At 39.4% G+C, this 25,937-nt stretch overlaps 2 protein-coding genes across 9 annotated transcripts in view; one reads left to right on the forward strand and one right to left on the reverse strand.

The window, feature by feature from the left end:
* Positions 1-3,894, forward strand: part of SUPT16H (SPT16 homolog, facilitates chromatin remodeling subunit) — a 33,832-nt gene extending 29,938 nt beyond the window's left edge. For both annotated transcript variants that reach the window (XM_027083678.1, XM_027083680.1), the window contains 4 exons: positions 564-693; positions 1,316-1,445; positions 1,580-1,657; positions 2,561-3,894. In XM_027083678.1, the coding sequence (XP_026939479.1) occupies positions 564-693; positions 1,316-1,445; positions 1,580-1,657; positions 2,561-2,706 (484 nt within the window). In that variant the 3' untranslated portion in view covers positions 2,707-3,894. The remainder of the gene's footprint in view (positions 1-563; positions 694-1,315; positions 1,446-1,579; positions 1,658-2,560) is intronic.
* The window catches only part of RPGRIP1 (RPGR interacting protein 1), a 55,661-nt gene continuing 33,133 nt past the window's right edge, over positions 3,410-25,937 (reverse strand). For 2 of the 7 annotated variants that reach the window (XM_027083675.1, XM_027083673.1), the window contains 4 exons: positions 10,520-10,712; positions 8,140-8,224; positions 5,346-5,476; positions 3,424-4,277 (listed from right to left, as the gene is read on the reverse strand). In XM_027083675.1, coding sequence (XP_026939476.1) covers positions 4,165-4,277; positions 5,346-5,476; positions 8,140-8,224; positions 10,520-10,712 — 522 coding nt within the window. In that variant the 3' untranslated portion in view covers positions 3,424-4,164. Of the gene's footprint in view, positions 4,278-5,345; positions 5,477-8,139; positions 8,225-10,519; positions 10,713-17,888; positions 17,941-25,937 lie in introns of those variants that run through there. The other 5 variants (XM_027083674.1, XM_027083677.1, XR_003428143.1 and 2 more) reach the window with 5 other exon arrangements.

Consider the following 25,937-nt stretch of genomic DNA (forward strand, 5'->3'; position numbering starts at 1 on the left):
GTAGTTCCACAGGGATTTTTTAGTCCTGTGCTGCTTTTTATGCAGTGTTTGAAAAGTGTTGTTCCATATTTTGTTTGGTTTTCTGGTTGTTTAAGGTGCAAACGTAAATCTAGTCCTTGGCACTCCCATCATGGCTAGAAGCAGAAGTTTCAGTGTTTATGATTGTGCCCATAATGGCTTGATGCTAGTCTTTCAGACAGGTTTTATGCTGAAGGTTTCTTGTTGTGGTCCTTACTATTATTGTTTTTTGGTTTTCTTTTCTCTTCTTTCCCACCCACTTTGATTCTGTGCTCCTCAGTAGACGTGAATAAATGTCATTAGAGCATTTCTTAACACAAGGCACTTTAAATACTAAAAAAAGGTGCTCTCTCGTGAGGGCTAGTGCTCTGGGAGACCAAACATCAGATGTTTGGGTACGTTGTGGTGGCACAGCGCAAAGAATACCTGCTCCCAAGTATGCAAAGGGTATCTGCTCTTTAGAGATGTTAATGACCAAGATGACACGGGATGTTCTCACAAAGTATAGAGGATTGATTTTGACTTTATAATGTTATTTTTCCCAGTTCTTGTGACCTAAAGTACACAGAAGGAGTACAGTCCCTCAACTGGACTAAAATTATGAAGACCATTGTTGATGACCCTGAGGGCTTCTTTGAACAAGGTGGCTGGTCTTTTCTGGAACCTGAGGGTGAGGTGCGTGAGTGTGGGGTTTCTTTTCTGGTACATAGTGTTGCCCATTATCATTTGGGCGGTTAGGAGAATGCCATATAAGTAGTACGTAGGGGACCAGATCAAACGGGAGAAGCTCTGAATACAACTTGGTATTGTTGTTTCTCCAAGTTAGTTTTACAGGTAAATGATAAATTAATTGGGCATCGGTAGCCACTGACAAGATTTGAGATTACAAAAACTGTTCCTTCAAAGAATTTCTTAGTATTGGGAGAAAATTCTTCAGGTAATCTTGCAAAAATTGTTTTCTAAAAAATTGCCCTCCTACCTCTGTTTAGTGCATTATTACCAACAGTATGTCTGTGGTTACTTTTCCTGGGTAAAGAAGGATGAAGTGACTCTAAGAAATAAGAATGAGATATTTAGAGTATCTAGTGATTGTACCTTATATTAATTTTAATTAAGTCTTTGTATCTCTTGGTCATTCAGGGGTTTGGGTGTTTTTGTTTCATTTTTTCATGTAAGATAGAAATAATGCTGGTGTGCTAAGTGGGTTGAATTAATTCATTAAGTTAATAAAGTAAGTGTTTAAAAAAAAAAAGGAAAACACCCAGTGTACAGTATTATGCTCTCTCTAATTCACCAGGGGAGTGATGCTGAGGAAGGGGATTCTGAGTCTGAAATCGAAGATGAGACTTTTAATCCTTCAGAGGATGACTATGAAGAAGAGGAGGAGGACAGTGATGAAGATTATTCATCAGAAGCTGAAGAATCAGGTTAGTCTTCGTAGGAGAAAGTGTTCATGACTTCTTAACCTAATGTCATTTCTGGAGGCTTTAGAAGGGAAGAATTTTATCATTCCATTTTCCATTCCTGTCTAATAAATAATGTTTAATCAATGTTATTGCAGATTATTCCAAGGAATCATTGGGCAGTGAAGAAGAGAGTGGAAAGGATTGGGATGAACTGGAGGAAGAAGCCCGAAAAGGTAGATTTGTTGTTGTTGTTTTATTTTTTTGAGGCACAGGTTTCAATATTTTTTGCCGAATAAGAGTAACATAAGAACAATATAAAACTGACGTGGAGCCACAGCTACAACTTCATTGACCAGAGAAGAAAATGAGGTCTGGAGTGTGTCCGTGCTCTCCAGGTGGCACAACTCTGCCGACTTGGATGCTTTTTTCATCTGCTCAACCCCCCCCCCGGTGGGCCCTTAGCCATGATAGTCTTGTAAGGCTCCAAAATTAGGCTGTTTGGTCTCCAAATCTAAGTCCTATAATAGTCTTTTGGTCTCCAAATCTAAGTCCTATAATAGTCTAGCTTTCTGGGCCTCTTCCAGGTTAGGAATGTTTTTGTAGTACTGGTTTTAATTACTCTGAAACCAAATGCCAAATGTAAATGAAAGTTGAAAAGGAAAGTACTGTACTGTATCCCAAGCATTGTGATAAGTCCTTTGCATAGATTACCTTTAATCCTAAAACAGTTTTCCATTTTATAAATAAACCAAGGCTCAGAAAGGTTAAGTACTTGCCCAAGATTACACAACTAGTAAGCAGCTGAGTAAAGATTAAAACTGACTCCAGGGCTTCCCTGGTGGCGCAGTGGTTGAGAGTCCGCCTGCCGATGCAGGGGACACGGGTTCGTGCCCTGGACCGGGACGATCCCACATGCCGCAGAGCGGCTGGGCCCGTGAGCCATGGCCGCTGAGCCTGCGCATCCGGAGCCTGTGCTCCGCAACGGGAGAGACCACAACAGTGAGAGGCCCACGTACCACAAAAAAAAAAAAAACGGACTCCAAAGTACCTTCTCTGTATTATTTCATGCTGTGTCCAACAGTGTTAGATACCTAAAGCTAACGTCTAGCTAACTAGTGCCACGTTCTTCTGTTTAGCCGACCGTGAAAGTCGCTATGAGGAGGAAGAGGAACAGAGTCGCAGTATGAGCCGGAAGAGGAAGGCATCTGTGCACAGTTCAGGCCGAGGCTCTAACCGAGGTTCCAGACACAGCTCTGCGCCTCCCAAGAAAAAGAGGAAGTAACTTCGGAACTTTGGCCCTCAGCTCCATTCTTCCTTCAGCCAATCCCTGAAAATTTTACATGACATAGAAACTGTATTTTTCCTTTTTTTCTTTTGAAGTTTCGCCATTTGTGTTTATGGGTTTAGGGGGCCATTTGTGCGGACCAATCTACTTGGGGAATTCCAGGCCCACCAGGACACGTGCCAATGGCCCCATCCAGATGGCAAGGGAGGAGGTGTTCTTGAAGAAGGGCAGAGGCTTCCGCTGTTAATAAATACCGTTTCGTTCCTCTCTCTTCCTGTCACCTTCTGCCAGGACATCGTTGGCTTCTGACATCTTATTCTTTGATGTCTCAAAGCCGTATTTCCAAGACATTGGTACAAGGTGCCTCTTAACTACCTGTACCATGGTTCTTGACCAGCAGATTCAATCCTCCATCCTACCCTACTGCCATGATCTTCCTCACATCTCTTTAAGTTCCATCTTTGCAGTACTCAAGAAAAGGTTCTTGGAATTTGCTAATGGTGTAAACCATACAACTTGAGCTAGTGAGTCTGATCAGGCTGGTACCTCCATCTGAGTTCTCCTGCTTTCTTGCCTCATGCAGATTCTGAGGTATTTCTGCTGCCTTGGAAGACATAAGAAGCAGTGATACTCCCTGGCTTGGTTTCATCTTCTTTACAAATTCACACATGGTACAATGGTAGAAGCAGAATTACCACTGTTTTTTTTTTTTTCTGATATATGAGGAAAAATGGCTGTGTCTCATGTACTGCTTCTAGTGAAAATCTAGAAGGAGGCTCGAAGGAGTCAACATTTAGATCTGGAAGGGGTAAGTCGTGCCTTGGGCCTAGAATACCCTGACGAGAAAAGAGAAGAGGAAGAGAGGCCACATCTACAACACAGCCTCTCGTCACTGCTGCTCCTTGTTTTTACTTGTCTCGCATTGTCCTGTATTTATCACAATTTCTGTTGAACAGCTTTTTAAGTATTTGGGGAGTTTATCTTGCCATCCTCTCCCTCCTGGTTCTCTCTGCACCCACCTGTCCCACTGCAGTTCCTTCTGTGTTCTGTGACTTTAAGAGAAGAGGGGGGGAGGGGTCTCGGATTTTGTTTGTTTGTTTGTTATTTTCTCCTTAGCAGTAGGACTTGATATTTTCAATTTTGGAAGAACTAAGAGATAATAAACTGTGGTTTTTTTTTTGTTGTTGTTGTTTTGTTTTTGTAAATTCACCTTCTGTGACAGTTCTTTTGCAGTTCCTGAAAGCAAGCCTGCTTCTCGCCTGGAAAAGTACCAAGCCATTAGAGAATAATTCCCTTAATCCAGCTAATATCTCAGAAAGAAACTTTCATCATTCTAAGCTTTCATCATTAGCTTGAGACATCATAGTAAACCAAATTCATGGTAGAACAAGTTGCTTTATAAGAGACTTTTTACTATGGTTCCCTCAGGGTTTAGAATGGAATAGCACTTGCCCATCACAGAAACAAATCTTCAGTCATCTCCTTGTAAATAGCATGGAGGGCGGCAGCAGCTTGAAGGGACACCTTCAGCCTTCCTATGGGGGTAGCCTGATCTTCAGGGCTAACAACTGTTGGAAAAGGAAAAAGAAACATGTCAGACAGCAGTGTCATTCATTGAAAAACAAACACTTAAATACCTGGTATTTTCCACATTAAGTGCTGGGGATACTAAATAAAGTTATACCTCATATTTTAGTGGGACTCAATCTGGTGGAAGACGATGGAAAACACACAGTCATCACAGTATAGTATGGTAGGTGCTGTGATGAAAACTCTAGGTGCTTTGGGAACACATAGAAGTGGCACCAATCCAGAATGCAGAATCGGAAAAGGCTTTCTGGAGACAATCCATTAGTCTTCAAAAAGTAAAAGATATTCTAAGCATGTACAGCACGTGCCAAGATAGGAGGACAAGTTTGGAAAACTGTAAGAAATGGCAGAAATGAAGCTGTACTGATAAGCAGGAGCCAGAGCACAACAAGCCATTTGTCTTGTAAGGAATGTGGTTTGAACTGAAGGGGTTAGAAATTACAGTTTTTTAATTGGGTTCTAGAAAAGTGGGTCCATTCTTTGGGGAATATATTCCAAGGGGGCACAAGTAGATCAGGGAAGGTAGTCATGAGGCTGTTGAGTGAGTAATTCAGGAGAGAAAAAAAGGGTTCTGAAGTTTAACGGAGGTGGGGACAGATTCAGAACACTTCAGAGGTAAAATTAATAGGATTTTATGATTGAAATGTTGGGAGTGAAGAGATTAGAATCAAGCATGACCATTCTGGGTGGGTAAGAGGAAACAAGGTACACAGTTTTCAGAACACAGTCAGTAAGGGCGGCGAGAAAGTCTGATGTTTAAATTTGAATGAAATCAAAACAATGTGTCTTTTCAAAATTTCCATGTCTCAAACACTGGAGATTCATAATAGATTCTAGTTGTCAGGAGGTATGTGGGCTAAGGTACACAACTGATTACATTCATACTTGATCTAGAAATAAATATAGCTGTAGGGATTTCAATCCAGATTGTCTCATCAACTTTGTAGTGGTAATTATGTATTAAAGGTAAAACAAAATGTATTCACTATCAGGATGATTTCCTTAGACATAAGTGGAACTGAGGAGCACAGAAACATATCACTCACTGTCTAGCTCTTGCTCTTGGATGTCTCTTCCCGATTCCAGGATCTGCCACAGTTCCAGATATGCGTAGCCTACTTCTTGACATTCTTTCTTTTCCTCATCCATAGGGTCACTTACCACTGTAAACTTTAAACTAAAGGGGGAAAAAAATCCATTTAACTCAGTACTGCTGATACCCTTAGGCTTAAAAAAATAATAATTAAAAAAAAAGATAAAAGTAACCATAAATTATACATTGTATTCCCTGAATCCCTTTCCTCCATTTTACAAGACTACAACAGCAAAAGACTGAGAAATCGTTTTAATTTAAAGTAACAGGTCTGGAAGGAATTAAGACTTGAGGTAAAGTAGTTGATCAAGTTGTCTCAACTGTTGAGATATAATTCCTTTTAAGATGGTTTACAGGTTTGCTGAAAGATTTGAAATGGGCAGTGGAGGTGTTGAACAAAAACCCAAGATTATGGAAGTTAGAAGAGGTTTACTTCTAAATAAAAGTGTTATGCCAAGCCTGAGCGGAGTAAAGGAAACAGAAGGAATACAGAATTGCAAAATGAATATAAAAGGTGTATTCCTTAGAGTTGAAAGTCTTGGAAGATGATACTGTAAAGAACACAGCACAGTTCCTCCTAAGCAGTGAGCAGTTAACAGCAATTACAGGACCCACCTCATACCAAAATCCACCGATGCTCAAGTCCCTTATATAAAATGGTGTAGGATTTGCATATAGAATATACTTTAAATCACCTCTAGATTACTTATAATACCTAATACAGTGTAAATGCTATGTAAATAGTTGTAAATACAATGTAAATGTTACATAAATAGTTGCCGGTACATGGCAAAGTTAAATTTTGCTTTTTGGAACTTCCTAGAATTGTTTTTTCAAATATTTTTCATCCACCATCAGTTGAATCCACGGATGCGGGGGGAACCTGCAGATAACAGAAGGCTGACTATTATTACCTTGACTTAGTCTAGCAAAGAATGATATTGAATTCCAGAAACTGATACCTATTAAATTTTTTGAGGTAAAGTTTACATAACATAAACTTACTATTTTAACCATTGTAAGGTGTACAATTCAGTGTTTCTTAGTATAATCACAATGTTGTGCTACCATCACCACTATCTAATTTCAGATCACGTTCATCACCACAAAAAGAAATCTATACCCATTAAGCAGTCACTCCCCACTCTTCTCTCCCTCAGTCCTGGTGACCACTAATCTACTTTCTGTCTCTCTGGATTTGCCTATACTGGACATTTCATATTCCTATTAATTTTTTAAAAGCTAACATTGGTGGCTAATAGAAAGTGCTAAGGGAGCAAGAATAGCACCAAAAATTCAAGCGTTTTAAGTCACAGCTAAACGCGATTAAGCTGAAAAGAAGAAATCCTGAAAGTGATGCATTCACAGTCATTAAGCAATATTCGTTTGTGATTATGTTTCTGTATCCGTAGTGAGAACTTCAACAAAGCAAAGGGATAATACTGACTTCTCCACCCATTTTCCCAGGAAATGTACGGTAACTCACATCACCGCATCACGTGCACAATAGCAAGTGCTTTAGGTAAACTATGTTATTTCAGTATCATCCTCACCGGAGCCTTCAAATTAAATAATACGTCAAACATCACAGAGCTAGTAAGTGGAAGAGTCAGGATTCAGAACCAAGTCTGTGTGATTACAAAGGCAATGTTCTATCTGCTATATCATACAGGCAAAAAGAAAATCAAAGGTAAAATCAATTGAAATCAAATTGAGCAGAAGATCACAAAAAGAAAAGAAAAAGATTACCACTGTAAAGGAATAAAGGAAGAGAGAGTTGTAGGAATGCTGAGAGGAGAAAAAAAGCTAAATTTAACATTAACGCAAAAGAGAAACGACCAAATCTCTTTCCATTTCCAAAAGTTACCAGTAAGCTTATATCTGTTTAAGTCCACCGTGATACTGAAGTCAAATTCACGGTTTATTTCAACTGGCTCCTTTTTCAGTCCTTCTTAGGACTAACTGGAGACAAAGTAAATGCAAATTAAATAAATTTATTGGGCTGTTAGAAAAGTAATGGATTAGAACACCAGTCCCATACTACTTCTTACCCACACACACGAAAAGGAGGTAGGGTTGCCAGATTTTGCCAAAAACAAAAGAAAACCCAGATGTCCACTTAAATTTGATTTTCAAAATTCAGCTAAATGAGAAATTTTTTAGTCTATATATATATATATATATATATATACATACATATCCCATGCATTTCATCTGGAACCTCTAAAAGGAGGGCTTCTCAGATTATATGAATAATGACAATTGGCTTTCCTAAAACTTAGGGCAGACCCAGAATTTACTTCAAAGTATTTCTGTAGAGAAATCATTTTTAAGTCAAAAATAAAATTGCTATTATAAAGGCATAATATTCGGTAAGCTAGCAATGGTATGGTACTATGTTTGAGAGAAATGAATCAAATTATCCTAGAGTGTCAAGGCGTTTTGTCCTTTCCGTAGGGGGCACTAAGTATTCAAGTAAATTGCTGCCTCAAAAAAAAAAAAAAAAAGTGCTTATCAGGGGCTGGCATGGGTGAGAAATGAACTAATCCTGTGAGATGATATAATTTACCAGGTAGTTAGTCACAAACATAAATTAGACTCAAGTAGATGGGAAATTCATTAGGAGTATATTAATATGAAAGAAGTGATTAAAATATTCTATATCACCACAAAGCCAAACTCAAACTCCTAAATTCCTGTGTGACGTCTCCGTCTCCTGTCTTTCAAAGTGGGAAGCAGATGCTTACTGTCCTTGCTCAGGATCTTGTCCAGTCAGCATGGCGAACAGAAACTTCCTTCGGTCTTTTTGCTCCACTGGGTCCAGGTCTATCACTGTATTAAGGGTTAAGTGGGGAAAAAAGCAAAGAATCATATACTGTTGCTATTTGGGCACTAAAACTTTCATAAATGGTATGTGTAAGACATTGATATAAAGCAGACATTGGCAAAATTGGGCCCATGAGCCAGCTACCTGTTTTCATAAAGTTTTGTTGAACACAGCCATCTGTTTACATACTATCTGTGGTGGCTTTCCAACTACAATGATAGAGTTGAAGAGTCGTGACAGAGACTGGCCCCCAAAGCCTAAAATGTTTACTATGTGCCCCTTTAAGAAAATGCTTCAACCACTGATATAAAGGAAGCCTTACACTCTGTGTTGGAAGCTGTCTTGCCAAATGCCAGGATAAACATGCTCCCACCACCGCCCAACTGAAAGAATTCTGGGAGACTGATTTTTTTTTTTTAAGGCCGCCTAGAGATTTGGATTTTGAGGTAGGTTCAACTCAAGGTCTCAACATCCATTCCCCTCTTCCTCTTCATTTCTACATGGGACTGTTGCAGACAAATAAATTAGCCTATGTTTTCCAGCCTCTATTTTAGCTAGGTCTGGCCACATGATTGAGTTCTGCCCACCGTGGTGTGTGAAACTGGGAGGTAGCCTTTCTTTCTGCAGCTGCTATTAAGGACCATGAGGCATCTGAAAGGATGGAAGACAGGCATGAGGGGGACAGGAAGGCAAGATGGGAGTTTGGATCCCTGATCCTGATCACGTGGCCTCAACCCTGGACTGCCCACCCTTGAGCTCACTTTACACAAGTGAGGGAAAAACTTCTATCTCCTATGATGTAAAGGAAGAATATACTTTTTTAAAGGGTTGGGGGGGGGGGGGTGAGTTGGGGGTGGGGAATAGAGAACAAGAAACAGCTTTTAGAAATTTAAAATAAATACCTAGTCAATGACTGGAAGATAAAATTAAGGAAATCACCCCCTCCAAAAAAAAAAAAAGGAAGAAAAAAACAGAGGTAGAATTATAGGAGAAAAGTGATAAAATTAGAGGAGGATCAGTTTGGAAGATCGAAAATTCTACTAAGAAAATGAGAAAATGTAGGGGGAAAAAGTTATCAAAGAAATGCAATAAAATTTCCCAGAACTAAAAGCCATGAGCTTCCAGATTTAAAGAGCCCACTGAATGGCCGGAACAATTAAAGAAAATATATGCACATTATTCTGAAATTTAAGAACACTAAAAGTGAAGAAAAAATGTTTAAGTCCTCTGGGGAGGTAGAGGGTAGCCTTCATACAAGCGTTAGACTCCAGGCCTGGACCCAAAGACCATGGACCAACTGCTTTGACATTCTGAATGAAAAATGTTTTCAACATATATACATTTTTATACTTGGTCTAATTATCAATCAAATATATGGGCAGAATTTTCATGCATGACTATCTCAAAATATTTACTTCCAGTGTATTCTTTCTTTAAAAGCTACTAGAAAATATGATCCATTAAAATATAATAAATCAGAGGGTGACACATGACCCAGGAGATAAAACATCCAGTATAAAATAGAATTAAATTAAACTCTACAAATGGCAGCAGTGGGATAATAGCTGAACAGTGTGCTAAAGAGGAACAAGAAGATAAAGAGAGATCTTCAGGAAAAAAAAAAAAAAGATAAATTATTTGACAGGTTTGATTATTTGAAAATTTAAAAGGCTTCTGGAGGATGTAGAAAGAATCCCAACAGGTATAATGAAAATAAAGCAAATGAAAAATTGAGACAAACAAAATATAAACAAGAAAGAGACTATAATCATGGTGTAAAACTTGGCCCTGCAAGACTGTTTACACATCCATAATAATAGAAACAATTACGATTAATTAAAAATTAAGTTTAAATTATGATCCAACTATATGGGAGCACGGGTGTGATACAAGAGAGATGTTTTATTTGCCAAGATAGGAAGTCAACAGATAATGTCTGAATCAGGAAATGAATTAGTGAATCAGGAAATTGCAATAGAATCATTTCTCAGAAACATGGGGTTAAATAACAGAAGAAATAGCAGAAAAAGTGAAAAGTGGTGTGGTGGACTGAGGGGGGTGGTCAGGGAGGGGTGAGAGGGAGTGATCTGCAGAGAAAGAGTGGAGCAAAGGACTATATTTTAATCAAAAATCTTTTTAAGCCTATTTGATGTTTTAAAACCATATGCATATATTACTTTGATAAATAAAAGAAAATAAAACAGTAGGGTCCACTCCAACAGAAGTCCAGAGTAGATTGGACCCCTCAGACTAAATAACTGTCAGCCTCCTCTCCTGGCTGTTCACCAGGGATACCTCACCCTTGCTAAAGTGGAAGTGGATCTCTTCTCCTGCTCTTGGTTTCCTCAGGGACACTGGAGTCTCCGTCTCCGACAAGGGTAGATCATAGAACTTGTATTCCACGTACACCTGTTTTACATTCTCATCACACATCACTTCAGCCTCTGGGTGGAATGCCAGGGAGATGATTTCAATGCACATCTTCTCTGAACCCTGACAAGGAAAATATTCATTTCCTATAGGTTAGAGATGCCAGTGTTTATACTCCATCTAATTAACATATTACTCTCTAGGGATCAATCACAGGGCATATTCCACCTAACATATTACTCCTCGAGAATCAATTTATAGGTACCTTAAACTGGCACCAAGAGACCACCTGACTGAACTGCCACCACTAACCATGGGTAATTTGTAAAGAGAATCCAGTTCCTCTATCTCCCAGTCCAGTGAATCAATTCTCCAGATCAGCCTTTCTCAGCCATTGCCACATACAGAAAGAATCAAGAAACTTTCTGAACAGATCGTTTCCTTAAACTTTCTCCATGAAAACCAATCCATCTTTTTCCTGCAGTTAGGTCCTAAGAGACCTGTCAACTGAGCAGTTGTTTTAGCCACTAAAGCAAAGAGCTGCCCAGTGCTCCCTGTATCCCAACCAACCCCCCGCCAAGTACATGACACGGAGCAGGCCATTAGACCACCCTGCCCTCTCACAGCAACTCCAGTTCTTTGAGCTCTGCTTCAGAGTTGCTGCTACAGCCGCCATCCCCTCCTTTGACATCCCTGTGTCCACTTTCACATTAGGGATACCAGGAGGAGGACTGATATCATGATAGTTTCAAGAAATAAACTGAGGTCAACATTAAGTCCCCCACCTTGTACAGTGTAGCAGCAAGTCAGTGTCGTGACACTAGCAAGGAGTCAGTCCAGGGTGGCCCTATAGCCACAGTTCTCTCTTTCATCTGTGAGTGCCCTCAGGGCTGCTTCTCTCCTCCAGGTCGCCAGGCCAATGTCCTCACTTCTCCAAATCTGCCCCCCCACCACCCATCTTTTCTTCCCTTAGGAAGCAAGCAGAGCTCCTGTGCCTTCTCCTAGGAAGTTCAGTGGGCAATATTTCTCAACAAATCTGCATCAAAATAATCTGGGTGCTTCTTAAAAATAAAGACACTTGGGCTTCCCTGGTGGTGCAGTGGTTGAGAGTCCGCCTGCCGATGCAGGGGACACGGGTTCGTGCCCCGGTCCAGGAAGATCCCACATGCCGCGGAGCGGCTGGGCCCGTGAGCCGTGGCCACTGAGCCTGCACGTCCAGAGCCTGTGCTCCGCAACGGGAGAGGCCACAACAGTGAGAGGCCCGTGTACGCGAAAAAGAAAAACAAACAAACAAAAAACCGTAAAAAAAAAAGAGTGGCAGGTTGGATTAAAAACAAAACAAAAAACCAAGAACCTACAATATGCTGCTTAGAAGAAATGCACATCAGGATGAAAGACACACACAGACTGAAAGTGAGACGATAGAAAAAAGATTGCATGCAAATGGAAACAAGACAGTGGGGGTAGTGATACTCATATCACACAAAACAAACTTTAAAACAAAGTCCAGGACTTCCCTTGTGGCTCAGTGGTTAAGAATCTGCCTGCCAATGCAGGGGACACAGGTTCAAGCCCTGGTCCAGGAAGATCCCATGTGCTACGGAGCAGTTAAGCCTGTGCACCACAACTACTGAGCCTACTCTCTACAGCCCGCAAGCTACAACTACCGAGTTCATGTGCTGCAACTACTGAAGCCCTTGCACCTAGAGCCCATGCTCCGCAACAAGAGAAGCCACCACAATGAGAAGCCCACGCACTGCAACGAAGAGGAGCCCCCGCTTGCTGCAACTAGAGAAAGCCCGTGCACAGCAGCAAAGACCCAATGCAGCCATAAATTAATTAATTTAAAAAACAAAGTCCAGGGCTTCCTTGGTGGCGCAGTGGTTGAGAGTCCGCCTGCCGATGCAGGGAACATGGGTTCGCACCCTGGTCTAGGAAGATCCCACATACCGCAGAGCGGCTGGGCCCGTGAGCCATGGCCGCTGAGCCTGCGCGTCCGGAGCCTGTGCTCCGCGACAGGAGAGGCCGCAACAGTGAGAGGCCCGTGTACCAGTTAAAAAAAAAAAAAAAAAAAAAAAAAAAAAGTCCATAAAGAAAAACATAGAAGGACATTATATAATAATAAAGGTATCAATACAAGAAGAGGATATGACACTTATTAACATTTATGTGCCCAATATAAGGGCACCTAAATATATAAAACAAATACTAACAGACATAAAGGGAGACACGGACAGGAATACAATAATAGTAGGAGACTTTAACACCCCACTGGTATCAAGAGACAGATCATCCTGACAGAAAATCAATAAGGCAACACAGGTCCTAAGTGACACAATAGACCAGTTGGACTTAATTGATAATGTACAGGACACTACAGCCAAAAAAGTTAGAATACACATTCTTTTCAAGCATGCACGGAACATTATCTAGGATAGACCACATATTAGGTCACAAAACAAGCCTCAACAAATTTAAGAGGATAAAAATTATTTCAAGCATATTTTCTGACCAAAAGGGTATGAAACTAGAAATCAACCACAGAATGAAAAATGGGAAAAGAATGAACACAAGGAGACTGAACAACATGCTACTAAAAATCCAATGGGTCAAAAATGAAATCAAAGAAGAAATCAGAAAATACCTCAAGACAAACAACAACCTTACACAAGCACAACCTTACAAAAATCTATGGGATGAAGCAAGAGCGGTTCTAAGAGGAAAGTTCATAGTAATACAGGCCTTCCACAATAAACAAGAAAAATCTCAAATAAACAACCTAATGTACCACCTAAATGAATGAGAAAAAGAAGAAACACAACCTAAAGTCAGCAAAAGGAAGGAAATAATAAAGATCAGAGAGGAAATAAAATACAGATAAAAAATAAAATAAAATAACCCAGAGCTGGTTTCTTGAAAAGATAATCAAAACTGACAAACCTATGGCCAGGCTCACCAAGAAGAAAGGAACCAAATAAACAGAATAAGAAATGAGAGTGGAGACATAACAACTAATAGCACAGAAATACAAAATATTCTAAGAGACTACTGTAAACAGTTGTATGCCAACATATTGGACAACCTAGAAGAAATGGACAAGTTTCTAGAAACATACAGCCTGATAATATATGAATACATATAGCTGATTCATTTTGTTGTACAGCAGAAACTAAAACAACATTATAAAGCAATTATACTCCAATAAAGATATAAAAATAAATAAATAAATAAAAACAAAAAAACAATAAAAATCAAAACTTTTATTTCATGCTGGAGCCATCAATGAAGCAAACCTAGGGGCAGAGTAAAGATCCTGGTCATAGCAACATACTGGTTTGTGGTAGTCACCTCTAAGATGGTCCTCAATGATCCTCACCTCCTACATACCCTCCTACATTGAAAAAGACTGACCTTGCTACAAACAGGATACTGTGGAAAGGAAGGAGTGTGACTGCTAAAGCTGGGTTGGCAAAGACGTTGTGACTTCTGCCTTGCTTGCTCTTGGAGCCTTCACTCTGACTGAAGCCAGCTGCTGTGTCCTGAGGACACTCAAGTAGCCCATGGAGAGGGAGGCTCAAAAGGTGATGAACTGAGGCCTCCTACCAACAACTAGCACCATGTGAGGGCACCATCTTGGAAGTGGATCCTCCAGCCCCTGTCAAGCCTCTAGATGACTGCAACTCCAACTGACAGCTTGACTGCAACCTCCCAGGACACCCTGAGCCAGAACCACACAGCAAAGCCACTCCCAGTTTCCCAACATTAAGAAACTGTGTGAAAATAAATGTTTGCTGTTGTTGTAAAAAGAGAACAAGGGCTTCCCTGGTGGCACAGTGGTTGAGAGTCCGCCTGCCGATGCAGGGGACACGGGTTCGTGCCCCGGTCCAGGAAGATCCCACATGCCGCAGAGCGGCTGGGCCCGTGGGCCATGGCCACTGAGCCTGTGCCTCCGGAGCCTGTGCTCCGCAATGGGAGAGGCCACAGCAGTGAAAGACCCATGTACTGCAAAAAAAAAAAAAAGAGAACAAAAGCAAACAAAAAAACTGAGTCAAGAACAAACAAGATGATTTGAACAGACCAATCACTACAGTGAAATAGAATCTGTAATTTAAAAAAAAAACTCCCTGCAAACAGAAGTCCAGGACTGGATGGCTTCCCTGCAGAATTCTACCAAACATAAAAAGCAGAACTTACACCTATCCTTCTCAAACTATTCTAAATAATTGAAGAGGAGGGAACACCCCCAAATTCATTCTATGAAGCCACCATCACCCTGATACCCAAACCAGACAAAGACACTACAAAAAAGAAAATCACAGGCTAATATCTTTGATGAATATAGATGCAAAAATCATCAACAAAATATTAGCAAACCAAATCCAACAATACATATAAAGGATCACACACCATGATTAAGTTGGATTCATTCCAGGGTAGCAAGGATGGTTCAACATACTCAAATCAGTCAATGTGATACACTACATTAACCAAAAAAAAAAAAAAGACAAAAATACATGATTATCGCAACAGATGCAGAGAAGGCATTTGATAAAATTCAGTATTCGTTCATGATAAAAACTATCACTAAAGTGGGTATAGGGGGAGCATATCTTAGCATGATAAAGCCAATTATGACAAACGCACAGCCAACATACTATTCAATGGTGAAAAGCTGAAAGCCTTCCTGCTAAATTCAGGAACAAGACAAGGATGTCTACTCTCCCCACTTCTATTCAACAAAGTATTAGAAGTCCTAGCCACAGCAATCAGGCAAGAAAAAGAAATAAAAAGTATCCAAATTAGAAGGGAAGAGGTAAAACTCTCACTATTTGCAGATGACATAATACTCTATATAGAGAATCCTAAAGTCTCCACATAAAAACTTTAGGAATAATAAATGAATTCAGTAGGGTAGCAGGATACAAGATTAATATACAGAAATCTGTAGCATTTCTTTACACTAACAATGAGATATCAGAAAGAGAAAGTAAAAAAAAATCCCATTTAAGATAGTGTCAAAAAATAAAATATCTAGGAATAAACTTAGCCACTGTGGAAAACAGTATGGAGGTTCCTCAAAAAACTAAAAATAGAACTACCATATGACCGAGGAATTTCACTCCTGGGTATATATCTGAAAAAACCAAAAGCTTTAATTTGAAAAGATATATGCACCCCAATGTTCATCATAGCAGCATTATTTACAGTTGCCAAGATATGGAAGCAATGTAAGTGCTGATCAACAGATGAATGGATAAAATGATGTGGTGTATACACACACACACACACACACACACACAGACACAATGGAATACTACTCAGCCATAAAAAAGAATGAAAAATTTTCATCTGCAACAACATGGATGGAATTGGAGAGTATTATGCTTAGTGAAATAAGTCAAAGACAAATATTGTATGATAGCACTTATATGTTAAATATTAAAAAAAAGTGGGGCAGCAATCAAGATGGTGGAGTAGTAGGATGTGAAGCTCACCACCTCCCACAAATATATTAAAAATACATCTACATGTATTAATAATTCTCACAATATGTCTACTGAATGCTGGCAGAAGACCTCAGACTTTTGAAAGGGCAAGAAAATCTCCATGTAACCAGGTAGGACAAAAGAAAAAAAGGAAGTGAGAAAGGAATCGGGATGGGACCTCCCTCCTAGGAGGGAGCTGTGAAAAAGGAAAGGTTCCCGCACCCTGGGAAATCCCCTCACCAGCGGGGAGATCAGCTGGGACAGAGCTTCAGAGCCTCAGAGAAGAATGCAGCAACCAGTTTTCAGCAGCCAGAATGGAGAGACCTGCACAGTCAGTGCCACCGCCCTGCACTCCCCAGCCTGAGATGTGCATCTGCTGGTGCGGATTGGGGCTGGGTGCTCAAGCTCAGGCTTCGGATATCAGACTCAGAGAGAGGACTGGGGTTGGCTGTGTGAAAACAGCCTGAAGGGGCTGGAGTCTGGTGTGACTGCAACTGAGGGTGTTCGTGGAGCAAGCCCAGGCCACCTTAGAGGACAGGTGCCATTGTTTGGGGGGTGCACGAGTGGAGGGGTGGGACCCACCATTGCAGGCTTTTTCCCTGCATGTGCTCTCAGGCGGTAGGACACCACCTACACGGGCTCCAGGAGTGGTCACGAGCAGCTCCTGCACCCATCACGTGCTCCGGGGATGCACATAAGCCACCACGGCCACCAAGAATCCTAGGACTGAGCACTGCCACATCTGCACACCCCCTATCAAGGGGATAATGGCCTGCACATGCTGAGGGAAGAGGCAACAGATATCCATATTGAAACAGCTCTTGCACCAAAAATATTAAATCCACACAGCTACACAGGAACGCTTCCACATAAGAATAGCCCTCCAAGACCACAGTAGATAATTGTTTCTCCTAAACTCACAGAGCAAGAGAAATGTAAGTAAAATGAAGAAGCAGAGGAACCACCTCCAGTTTAAAGACCAAGAAAATTCCCCTGAAAGAACAAACAATGAAACAGACCTCTTTGATCTAATAGACACTGGTTTCAAAAAGGGGTACTGAAGGAATTAAGAAAGGCTACTGACAGAAATGCAGAGTACTATAAGAAGGAACTAGAAACTATAAAGAGGAACCAAGAAAAATCAGAAAACTCATTGACTGAGATGTAAGCTGAGCTAAAGGCAATAAATAGCAGAATGGATAATGCAGAAGAACAAATAAGTGACTTGGAAGATAGAATAATGGAAATCACTCAATCAGGACAGCAGACAGAAAGCCAAATGAAAAAATGAAAGCAATATAAAAGACCTATGGGATAATATAAAGCATGCCAACCTACGCATGATAGAATTCCAGAAGGGGAAGAAAGAGAAAAGCGGATTGAAAATGTATTTGAAGAAATTACGGCTGAAAACTTCCCAAACCTAAACAAGGAAACAGATATCCAGGTACAGGAAGCATGGAGGGTCCCAAACAAGATAAACCTAAACAGACCTACACCAAGACTTTTTTTTTCCTGCGTTGGGTCTTCGTTGCTGTGCACGGGCCTTTTCTAGCTGCAGTGAGTGGGGGCTACTCTTTGTTGCAGTGCAGAGGCTTCTCATTGTGGTGGCTTCCCTTGTTGCAGAGCACGGGCTCTAGGCACGTGGGCTTCAGTAGTTGCGGCGGGCTTCAGTAGTTGTGGTGTGCAGGCTCAGTAGTTGTGGCGCACAGGCTTAGTTGCTCTGCGTCATGTGGGATCTTCCCAGACCAGGGATCGAATCCATGTCCCCTGCATTGGCAGGCAGATTCTTAACCACTGCACCACCAGGGAAGTCCCATGACATATTATAATAAAAATGGCAAAAGTTAAAGATAAAGAGGATTCTAAAGGCAGCAAGAGAAAAACAAACAGTTAATTACAAGAGAACCCCCATAAGACTATCAGTTGATTTCTCTATAGAAATGCTGCAGGCCAGAAGGGAGGGGCAAGATACATTCAAAGTTCTGAAGGGGAAAAATCTGTAACCTAGGATACTCTATCCAGCAAGGTTATCATTCAGAATAGGAGAGATAAAGAATTTCTCAGACAAACAGAAACTAAAAGAATACAGCAATACTAAATCTATTCTAAAGGAAATATTGAAAGGTCTTCCCTAAATAGAAAAGAAGTAAGAATCTAAAGGAAAGAGAAAATAACAATTGGAAAGTAAATCACTTAAATAAGCCAGTACACAGATATTAAAAAAATGAAAAAATTTCTGTGAAAGTGATGATAACCACAGTGAACAGCAAAAGTATGAACATGAAAATGTAAAAGAGGACATGAAAATCATAAAATGTGGGGAGTAAAATGAGAAAATGTAGATTTTGTTTTCAGTTCCTAGAATGTGTTTGAGCCTATATGATTACTAGTCTTAGGCAAGTAGAAATAGGATGGGGTTAACATACCTGAAAAACAGGGTAACCACAGATCAAAAACATACAATAGATCCACAAAAACCAAAAAGAAGAGAACATAAGTATAATAGAAAAGAAAACCATCAAACCACAAAAGGAAAAAGAAAGGTACAAAGAAGAAGTATAAAATCAACAGGAAAATAAGGTTTAAATGGCAATAAATACATATCTATCAATAATTACCTTAGGGACTTCCCTGGTGGCACAGTGGTTAAGAATCTGCCTGCCAATGCAGGGAACATGGGTTTGAGCCCTGGTCCAGGAAGATCCCACATGCTGCAGAGCAACTAAGCCTGTGCGCCACAACTACTGAGCCTACGCTCTAGAGCCTGCAAGCCACTACTGAAGCCTGCATGCCTAGAGCCCATGCTCCACAAGAAGAGAAGTCACTGCAATGAGAAGCCCATGCACCGCAACGAAGAGTAGCCCCACTCGCTGCAACTAGAGAAACCCCGCATGCAGCAATGAAGACCCAACGCAGCCAAAAATAAATGAAAATAAATAAATTTATTTTTAAAAATTACCTTAAATGCCAATGGATTAAAAGCTTCAATCAAAAGACAAAGAGTGGCACACTGGATAAAAGAAAACAAGAGCCTACAATATGCTGCCTACAAGATACCCACTTTAGGGCAAAGGACACACATAGACTGAAAGTAAAGGGATGGAAAAAGATGTCTCATACAAATGGAAATGAAAATAAAGTGGGGTCGCAATACTCAGACAAAATAGACTTCAAAACAAAGGCCATAAAGAAAGATAAAGGACATTGTATAATGATAAAAGGATCAATACAAAAAGAGGACTTTACACTCATCAATATATATGCACATAATATAAGAGAAACCAAATACATAAAACAAATACTAAGAGACATGAAGGGAGAAATTGACAGGAATACAATAATAGTAGGAGACTTTAACACCCCACTCACATCAATGGACAGATCTTCTAGACAGAAAATCAATAAGGCACAGAAATTCTAAATAATACAATAGAATAGTTAAACTTAATTGATATTTTCAGGACATTACATACCAAAAAAACCAGAATATACATTCTTTTTTTCTTTTTTAAATTATTTATTTTATTTATTTTTGGCTGCGTTGCTGCACGGAGGCTTTCTCCAGTTGCGGCAAGCGGGGGCTACTCTTCTCTACGGTGCGTGGGCTTCTCATTGCAGTGGCCTCTCTTCTTGTAGAGCACGGGCTCTAGGTGCATGGACTTCAGTAGTTGTGGCTCGCAGGCTCCAGAGCACAAGCTCAGTAGCTGTGGCACACGGGCTCAGTTGCTCCGTGGCATGTGGGATCTTCCCAGGCCAGGGCTCGAACCCGTGTCCCCTGCATTGGCAGGGAGATTCCTAACCACTGCACCACCAGGGAAGCCCTAGAATACTCATTCTTTTCAAGTACACATGGAACATGCCCTAGGTTTGACCACATACTAGGGTACAAAAAAAGCCTCAATAAATCTGAGAGTTTAGAAATTATCTCAAGCATCTATTCAGACCATGATGGCGTGAAACTAGAAATCAACCACAGAAAAAGAAATGAGAAAAAAATGATCACAGTGAGATTAAGCAACATGCTACTAAAATAACCAATGGGTCAATGATGAAACCAAAGAGGAAATTAAAAAATACCTTGAGACAAATGACAATGAAAACACAACCATACAAAATTTATGGGATACAGCAAAAGCAGTTCTTAGAGGGAAGTTCATAGTGATACAGGCCTTCCTCAAAAAATAAGAAAAATCTCAAATAACCAACCTAACCTACCAGCTAAAAGAATTAGAAAAAGAAGAACAAACAAAACCTAAAGTCAGCAGAAGAATGGAAGTAATAAAGATTGGAGAGGAAATAAATAAAACAGAGATTAAAAAACAGAAAAAAATCAATAAAACCAAGAGGTGGTTCTTTGAAAGGGTAAACAAGATTGACAAACCTCTGGCCAGGCTCATCAAGAAGAAAAGAGAGAGAACCCAAATAAAGAAAATAAGAAATAAAAAAGGAGACATAACAACTGATACTGCAGAAATACAAAAAATCATAAGGGAATACTATGAACAATTATATGCCAACAAATTTAACAACCTAGAAGAAATGGATAAGTTTTTAGAAATACACAGCCCACCAAAACTGAATCAAGAAGAAACAGATAATTTGAACAGACTGATCATTAGAAGTGAAATAGACTCTGTAATTTTAAAACTCCCTACAAACAAAAGTCCAGGACCAGATGGGTTCACAGGCGAATTCTACCAAACATGCAAAGAAGAATTTATACTGATCCTTCTCAAACTCTTCCAAAAAATTGAAGAGGAGAGAAAGAATCCTAAAGACATTCTATGAAGCCACCATCACCCTGATACCAAAACTAGACAAAGACACCACCAAAAAAGAAAATAACAGGCCAATATCTTCGATAAATATAGATGCAAAAATTCTCAACAAAATATTAGCAAACCAAATCCAATAACTCATAAAAGACCATGACCTCATCATACACCATGACCAAGTGGGATTCATCCCAAGTTCACAAGGATGGTTCAACATACTCAAATCAATCAGTGTGACATACTACATTAAAAGAAGAAAAGAAAAAAACCAAATGATCAATAGATACAGAACAAGCATTTGACAAAATTCAACATTCATTCATGATAAAAACTCTTACCAAAGTATACAGGGAACATATCTCAACATAATAAAAGCTATTTATGACAAACACACAGCCAATATAATACTCAATGGTGAAAAGCTGAAAGCCTTTCTACTAAAATATGGAAAAAGACAAGGATACCCACTCTCACCTCTTATATTCACCATAGTATTGGATGTCCTAGCCACAGCAATCAGACAAGAAAAAGAAATAAAAGTTATCCAAATTGGAAGGAAAGAGGTAAAATTGTCATTATATGCAGATGACATGATACTATACATAGAAAACCCTAAACATTCCACACAAAAACTACTAGAACTGAAAAACAAATTCAGCAGGATAGCACAATACAAGAGTAACATTTGGAAACCAGTTGCATTTCCTTACACTAACAATGAAATATCAGAAAGAGAATGTAAAAAAGCAATACCTTTTAAAATAGCACCTGCAAAAATAAAATACTTAGGAATAAACCTTACTGAGGAGGTGAAAGACTTATACACTGAGAACTATAAAACATTAATAAAGAAAATTGAAGATGATTCAAAGAAATGGAAAGATATCACATGCTCTTGGATTAAAATAATTAATATTGTTAAAATAGCCATACTACCCAAAGCAATCTACAGATTTAACGCATTCCCTATCAAATTACCCATGACATTTTTCACAGAACTAGAATAATCCTAAAATTTATATGGAAACATAAAAGACTCAGGTTTGCCAAAGCAATCCTGAAGAAAAAGAACAAAGCAGAAGGCATAAACCTCCCAGACTTCAGACAATACTACAAAGCTACAGTAATCAAAACAGTGTGGTACTGGCACAAAAACAGGCATATGCATCAGTGGAACAGAATAGAGAGCCCAGAAATAAACTCACACACCTACAGTCAATTAATCTTCAACAAAGGCAGCAAGAATATACAACAGGAAAAAGTCTCTTCAGCAAGTGGTGTTGGGAAAGTTGGATAGCTGCATGTAAATCAATGAAGTTAGAACACACCCTCTCGCCATACACAAAAATAAACTCAAAATGGCTGAAAGAGTTAAAATAATACATGACATCATAAAACTCCTAGAAGAGATCATGGGCAAAACATTTCTGACATAAATCGTACCAATGTTTTCTTAGGTCAGTCTCCCAAGGCAATAGAAATAAAAACAAAAATAAACAAATGGGGCCTAATCAAACTTACAAGCCTGTGCCCAGCAAAAGAAACCATAAACAAAGCAAAAACACAATCTACAGAATGGGAGAAAATATCTGCAAACAATATGACCAACAAGGGCTTAATTTCCAAAATATACAAACAGCTCATACAACTCAACAACAACAACAAAAACAACCCAATCGAAAAATGGGCAGAAGACCTAAATAGACATTTCTCCAAAGAAGAAATACAAATGGCCAATAGGCACCTGAAAAGATGGTCAACACCTCTAATTATTAGAGAAATGCAAATCAAAATTACAATGAGATACTACCTCACACGGGTCAGAATGGCCATCATTAAAAAGTCTACAAATAACAAATGCTGGAGAGGATGTGGAGAAAAGGGAACCCTTCTACACTGTTGGTGGGAATGTAAGTTCGAACAGCCACTATGGAAAACAGTATGGAGGTTCCTCAGAAAGCTAAAAATAGAATTACCATATGATCCAGCAGTCCTATTCCTGGGCATATATCCAGACAAAACTCTAATTCAAAAATATACATGCACCCTTATGTTCATAGCAGCACTATTCACAATAGCCAAGACATGGAAGCAACCTAAACGTCCATCAACAGATGAATGGATAAAGAAGATGTGGTACATATATACAATGGAATACTACTGAGCCATTAAAAAGAATGAAATAATGCCATTTGCAGCAACATGGATGCAGCTAGAGATTATCATACTAAGTAAAGTAAGTCAGAAAGAGAAAGACAAATACCATACGATATCATTTATATGTAGAATCTAAAATATGCCACAAATGAACCTATCTATGAAACAGAAACAGATTCACAGATATAGAGAACAGACTTGTGGTTGCCAAGGGGGAGAGGGTTGTGAGAGACCTGGAGTGGGAGGTTGGGGTTAGCAGATGTAAGCTATTATATATAGAATGGATAAACAACAAAGTCCTACTGTATAGCACAGAGAACTATCTTCAGTATCCTATGATAAACCATAATGGAAAAGAATATAAAAAAAGAATGTATATATATGTATGTATAACTGAGTCACTGTGCTGTACAGCAGAAATTAACACAACACTGTAAATCAACTATACTTCAAGTAAAGAAAAAAATTTTTAAAGTTAAACTAGTGAATATACGAAAAAGGAAGAGACCCACAGACATAGAGAACAAAAGTGGTTACCAGTGGGGAGAGGGAAGCAGGGAGGGGCAAGATAGAGGTAGGGGATTAAGAGGTGCAAACTACTACTAAAATAAATAAGCTACAAGGATATATTGTACAACCCAGGGAATACAGCTAATATTTTATAATAGCTATAAATGGAGTATACCTTTTAAAAATTGTGAATCACTGTTGTACACCCAAAACTTACATAATATTGCACAACTATACCTCAATTTTTTAAAAAAGAAAAACTTTTTTCAAAAAGAAAAATGAATGTTTCAGAAGAATACAGACCAAAAATGTTTTGAAAAATGGGGGAAACTGGGTGAAGAGTATATGGTACCTCTCCGTACATTTTTTGCAACTGTTTACAAATCTGTAATTATTTCAAAATAAAAAGCTTTTTAAAAGAATAATATGTACAGTTCATATACAGTTTAATGTCATTTATTTAAAGCAAAAAAGACTAATACAAAACAAAATGAATGTTAAAGTTTTTTTTATGATCTGAAAAGATGTACCTCAAAATTCAAAACAATGGTTTTTTTGGGGTGGTGGGGTGGGAGAGAGGCAGCAGGGATTATAGGTAATGGTCAGTAGAGATTTAGCTCTATCTGTAATATTCTAGTTTATAAAAGAAAAATGTATTCTTACCTTACTTGCAACTAATCCTGGGACAAATGATCAGAAATCCATATCAAGTTTACTCTGATAACAAAGGTGAATTAGGAGGATGAATAAAATTAAAATTTGAGCAAGGTACACATGGAGGCTTTATTCATTCCTATTAGATTGAACTATATGAAATTGATAATAGTCCATCATTTTTCATCTATAAAAGTGATAATTTCATATGGCTTGTTATGGACTGAATATTTGTGTACCCCTCAAATTTTGTATGTTGAAACCCTAATCCCAATGTGATGGTATTTGGAGGTGGGGCCTTTGGGAGGTAATCAGGTCATGAGGGTGGAGCCCTTGTGAATGGGATTAGTGCCCTTATAAGAGGCCAGAGAGCTGGCTTGATCTCTTTCTGGCACATGAGGACACAATGAGAAATTGGCAGTCTGCAACCTAGAAGGAGGCCCTCACCAGAATCGGACCAAAAGAAGTAAATTTCTGTTGTTTATAAGCCACCCAGTCTGTGGTACTTCATTATAGAAGCCTGAATTGACTAAGATATGGTTCAATCTAATATTTTTCTTTGCTCCAGAATCCTTTACATGAGCTGGTTCCGTTATATAATCTTATTGGGACTGAACAGCAAATATATATATATATATATATATATATATATATATATATATACACATACACACACACACACATATATATATTTATTTATTTATTTATATTTATATTTATATATACACACATATATATAATTAGTAATATTAACCATACTAACAACTGAAATATATATTAACTCATTGCTAGCAGAGCCCCTAACAGCAGTTAGTTACGCAGCATTAGTGCCAGACAGACAGCTCCCTTTGGCTTATTCAGGTGTGCTAGATAATTTGGGGGTGGGGGGAGGGCAGATTTCCTAAAACTAATTAGCATACATAAGGGGTCAAGACATTTTCAACCCCTGAAATTAAGAGTATAAGAAAAAAGAATAAACTTTGAGGTCCTTGATATACACTACGGCTAAAAGACAGTAACCTGAGGCCACAGAGCAATGGAAATGATTGCTCCCTTCTCATTAGGAGCTGTTAAGAGGGGGAAGGGAAAAGTTATATGGTCCACTCAGAGTGGGAGATTGATTCCTGAGACCAGGAATGGAACTTCATCTGGAGGAAACCATATGGTTTGGGTTAAGATCATTTTCTGGGGATTCTTGAAAGATAAGTACAGAAGGCCTTTAGGAACCTTGTGCTAATTAACAGAGCCTCCTGCGGAACAGTTCTATACATATCCCATCATACAGGAACTGTTCTAATTCTGGACTAAAAGACAGGGAGTTAAAGACCCAAATGTACTATGACTGTTTTGCTCTTTTAGCAGTACAAGAGAAAGACATTTCGTAAAGGTCTTCCTTAAGTCATACTGTTCAACCTATTCAATTGACCTGGCAGGTAGAAGGGAAATGACACCCCTCTGCCTCAATCCTCTCCCCTTAGGGCCTAGTCCTTCCTTGTAGGGGCCACTACCAGATCATAGAAGCTTGCATTTAAGAACTAGCGTATTTCATGGGCTTCCCTGGTGGCGCAGTGGTTACGAATCCGCCTGCCAATGCAGGAGACAGGGGTTCAAGCCCTGGTTGGGAAGATCCCACATGCCGTGGAGCAACTAAGCCCGTGCTCCACAACTACTGAGCCTGTGCTCTAGAGCCCGCGAGCCACAACTACTGAGTCTGTGTGCCGCAACTACTGAAGCCCGAGCGCCCTGGAGCCCATGCTCCGCAA

This window comes from Aethalodelphis obliquidens, unplaced genomic scaffold, assembly GCF_003676395.1.
Source record: "Aethalodelphis obliquidens isolate GAN/ISIS:26980383/991018 unplaced genomic scaffold, ASM367639v1 scaffold51, whole genome shotgun sequence".
Lineage (NCBI taxonomy): Eukaryota > Metazoa > Chordata > Mammalia > Artiodactyla > Delphinidae > Aethalodelphis > Aethalodelphis obliquidens.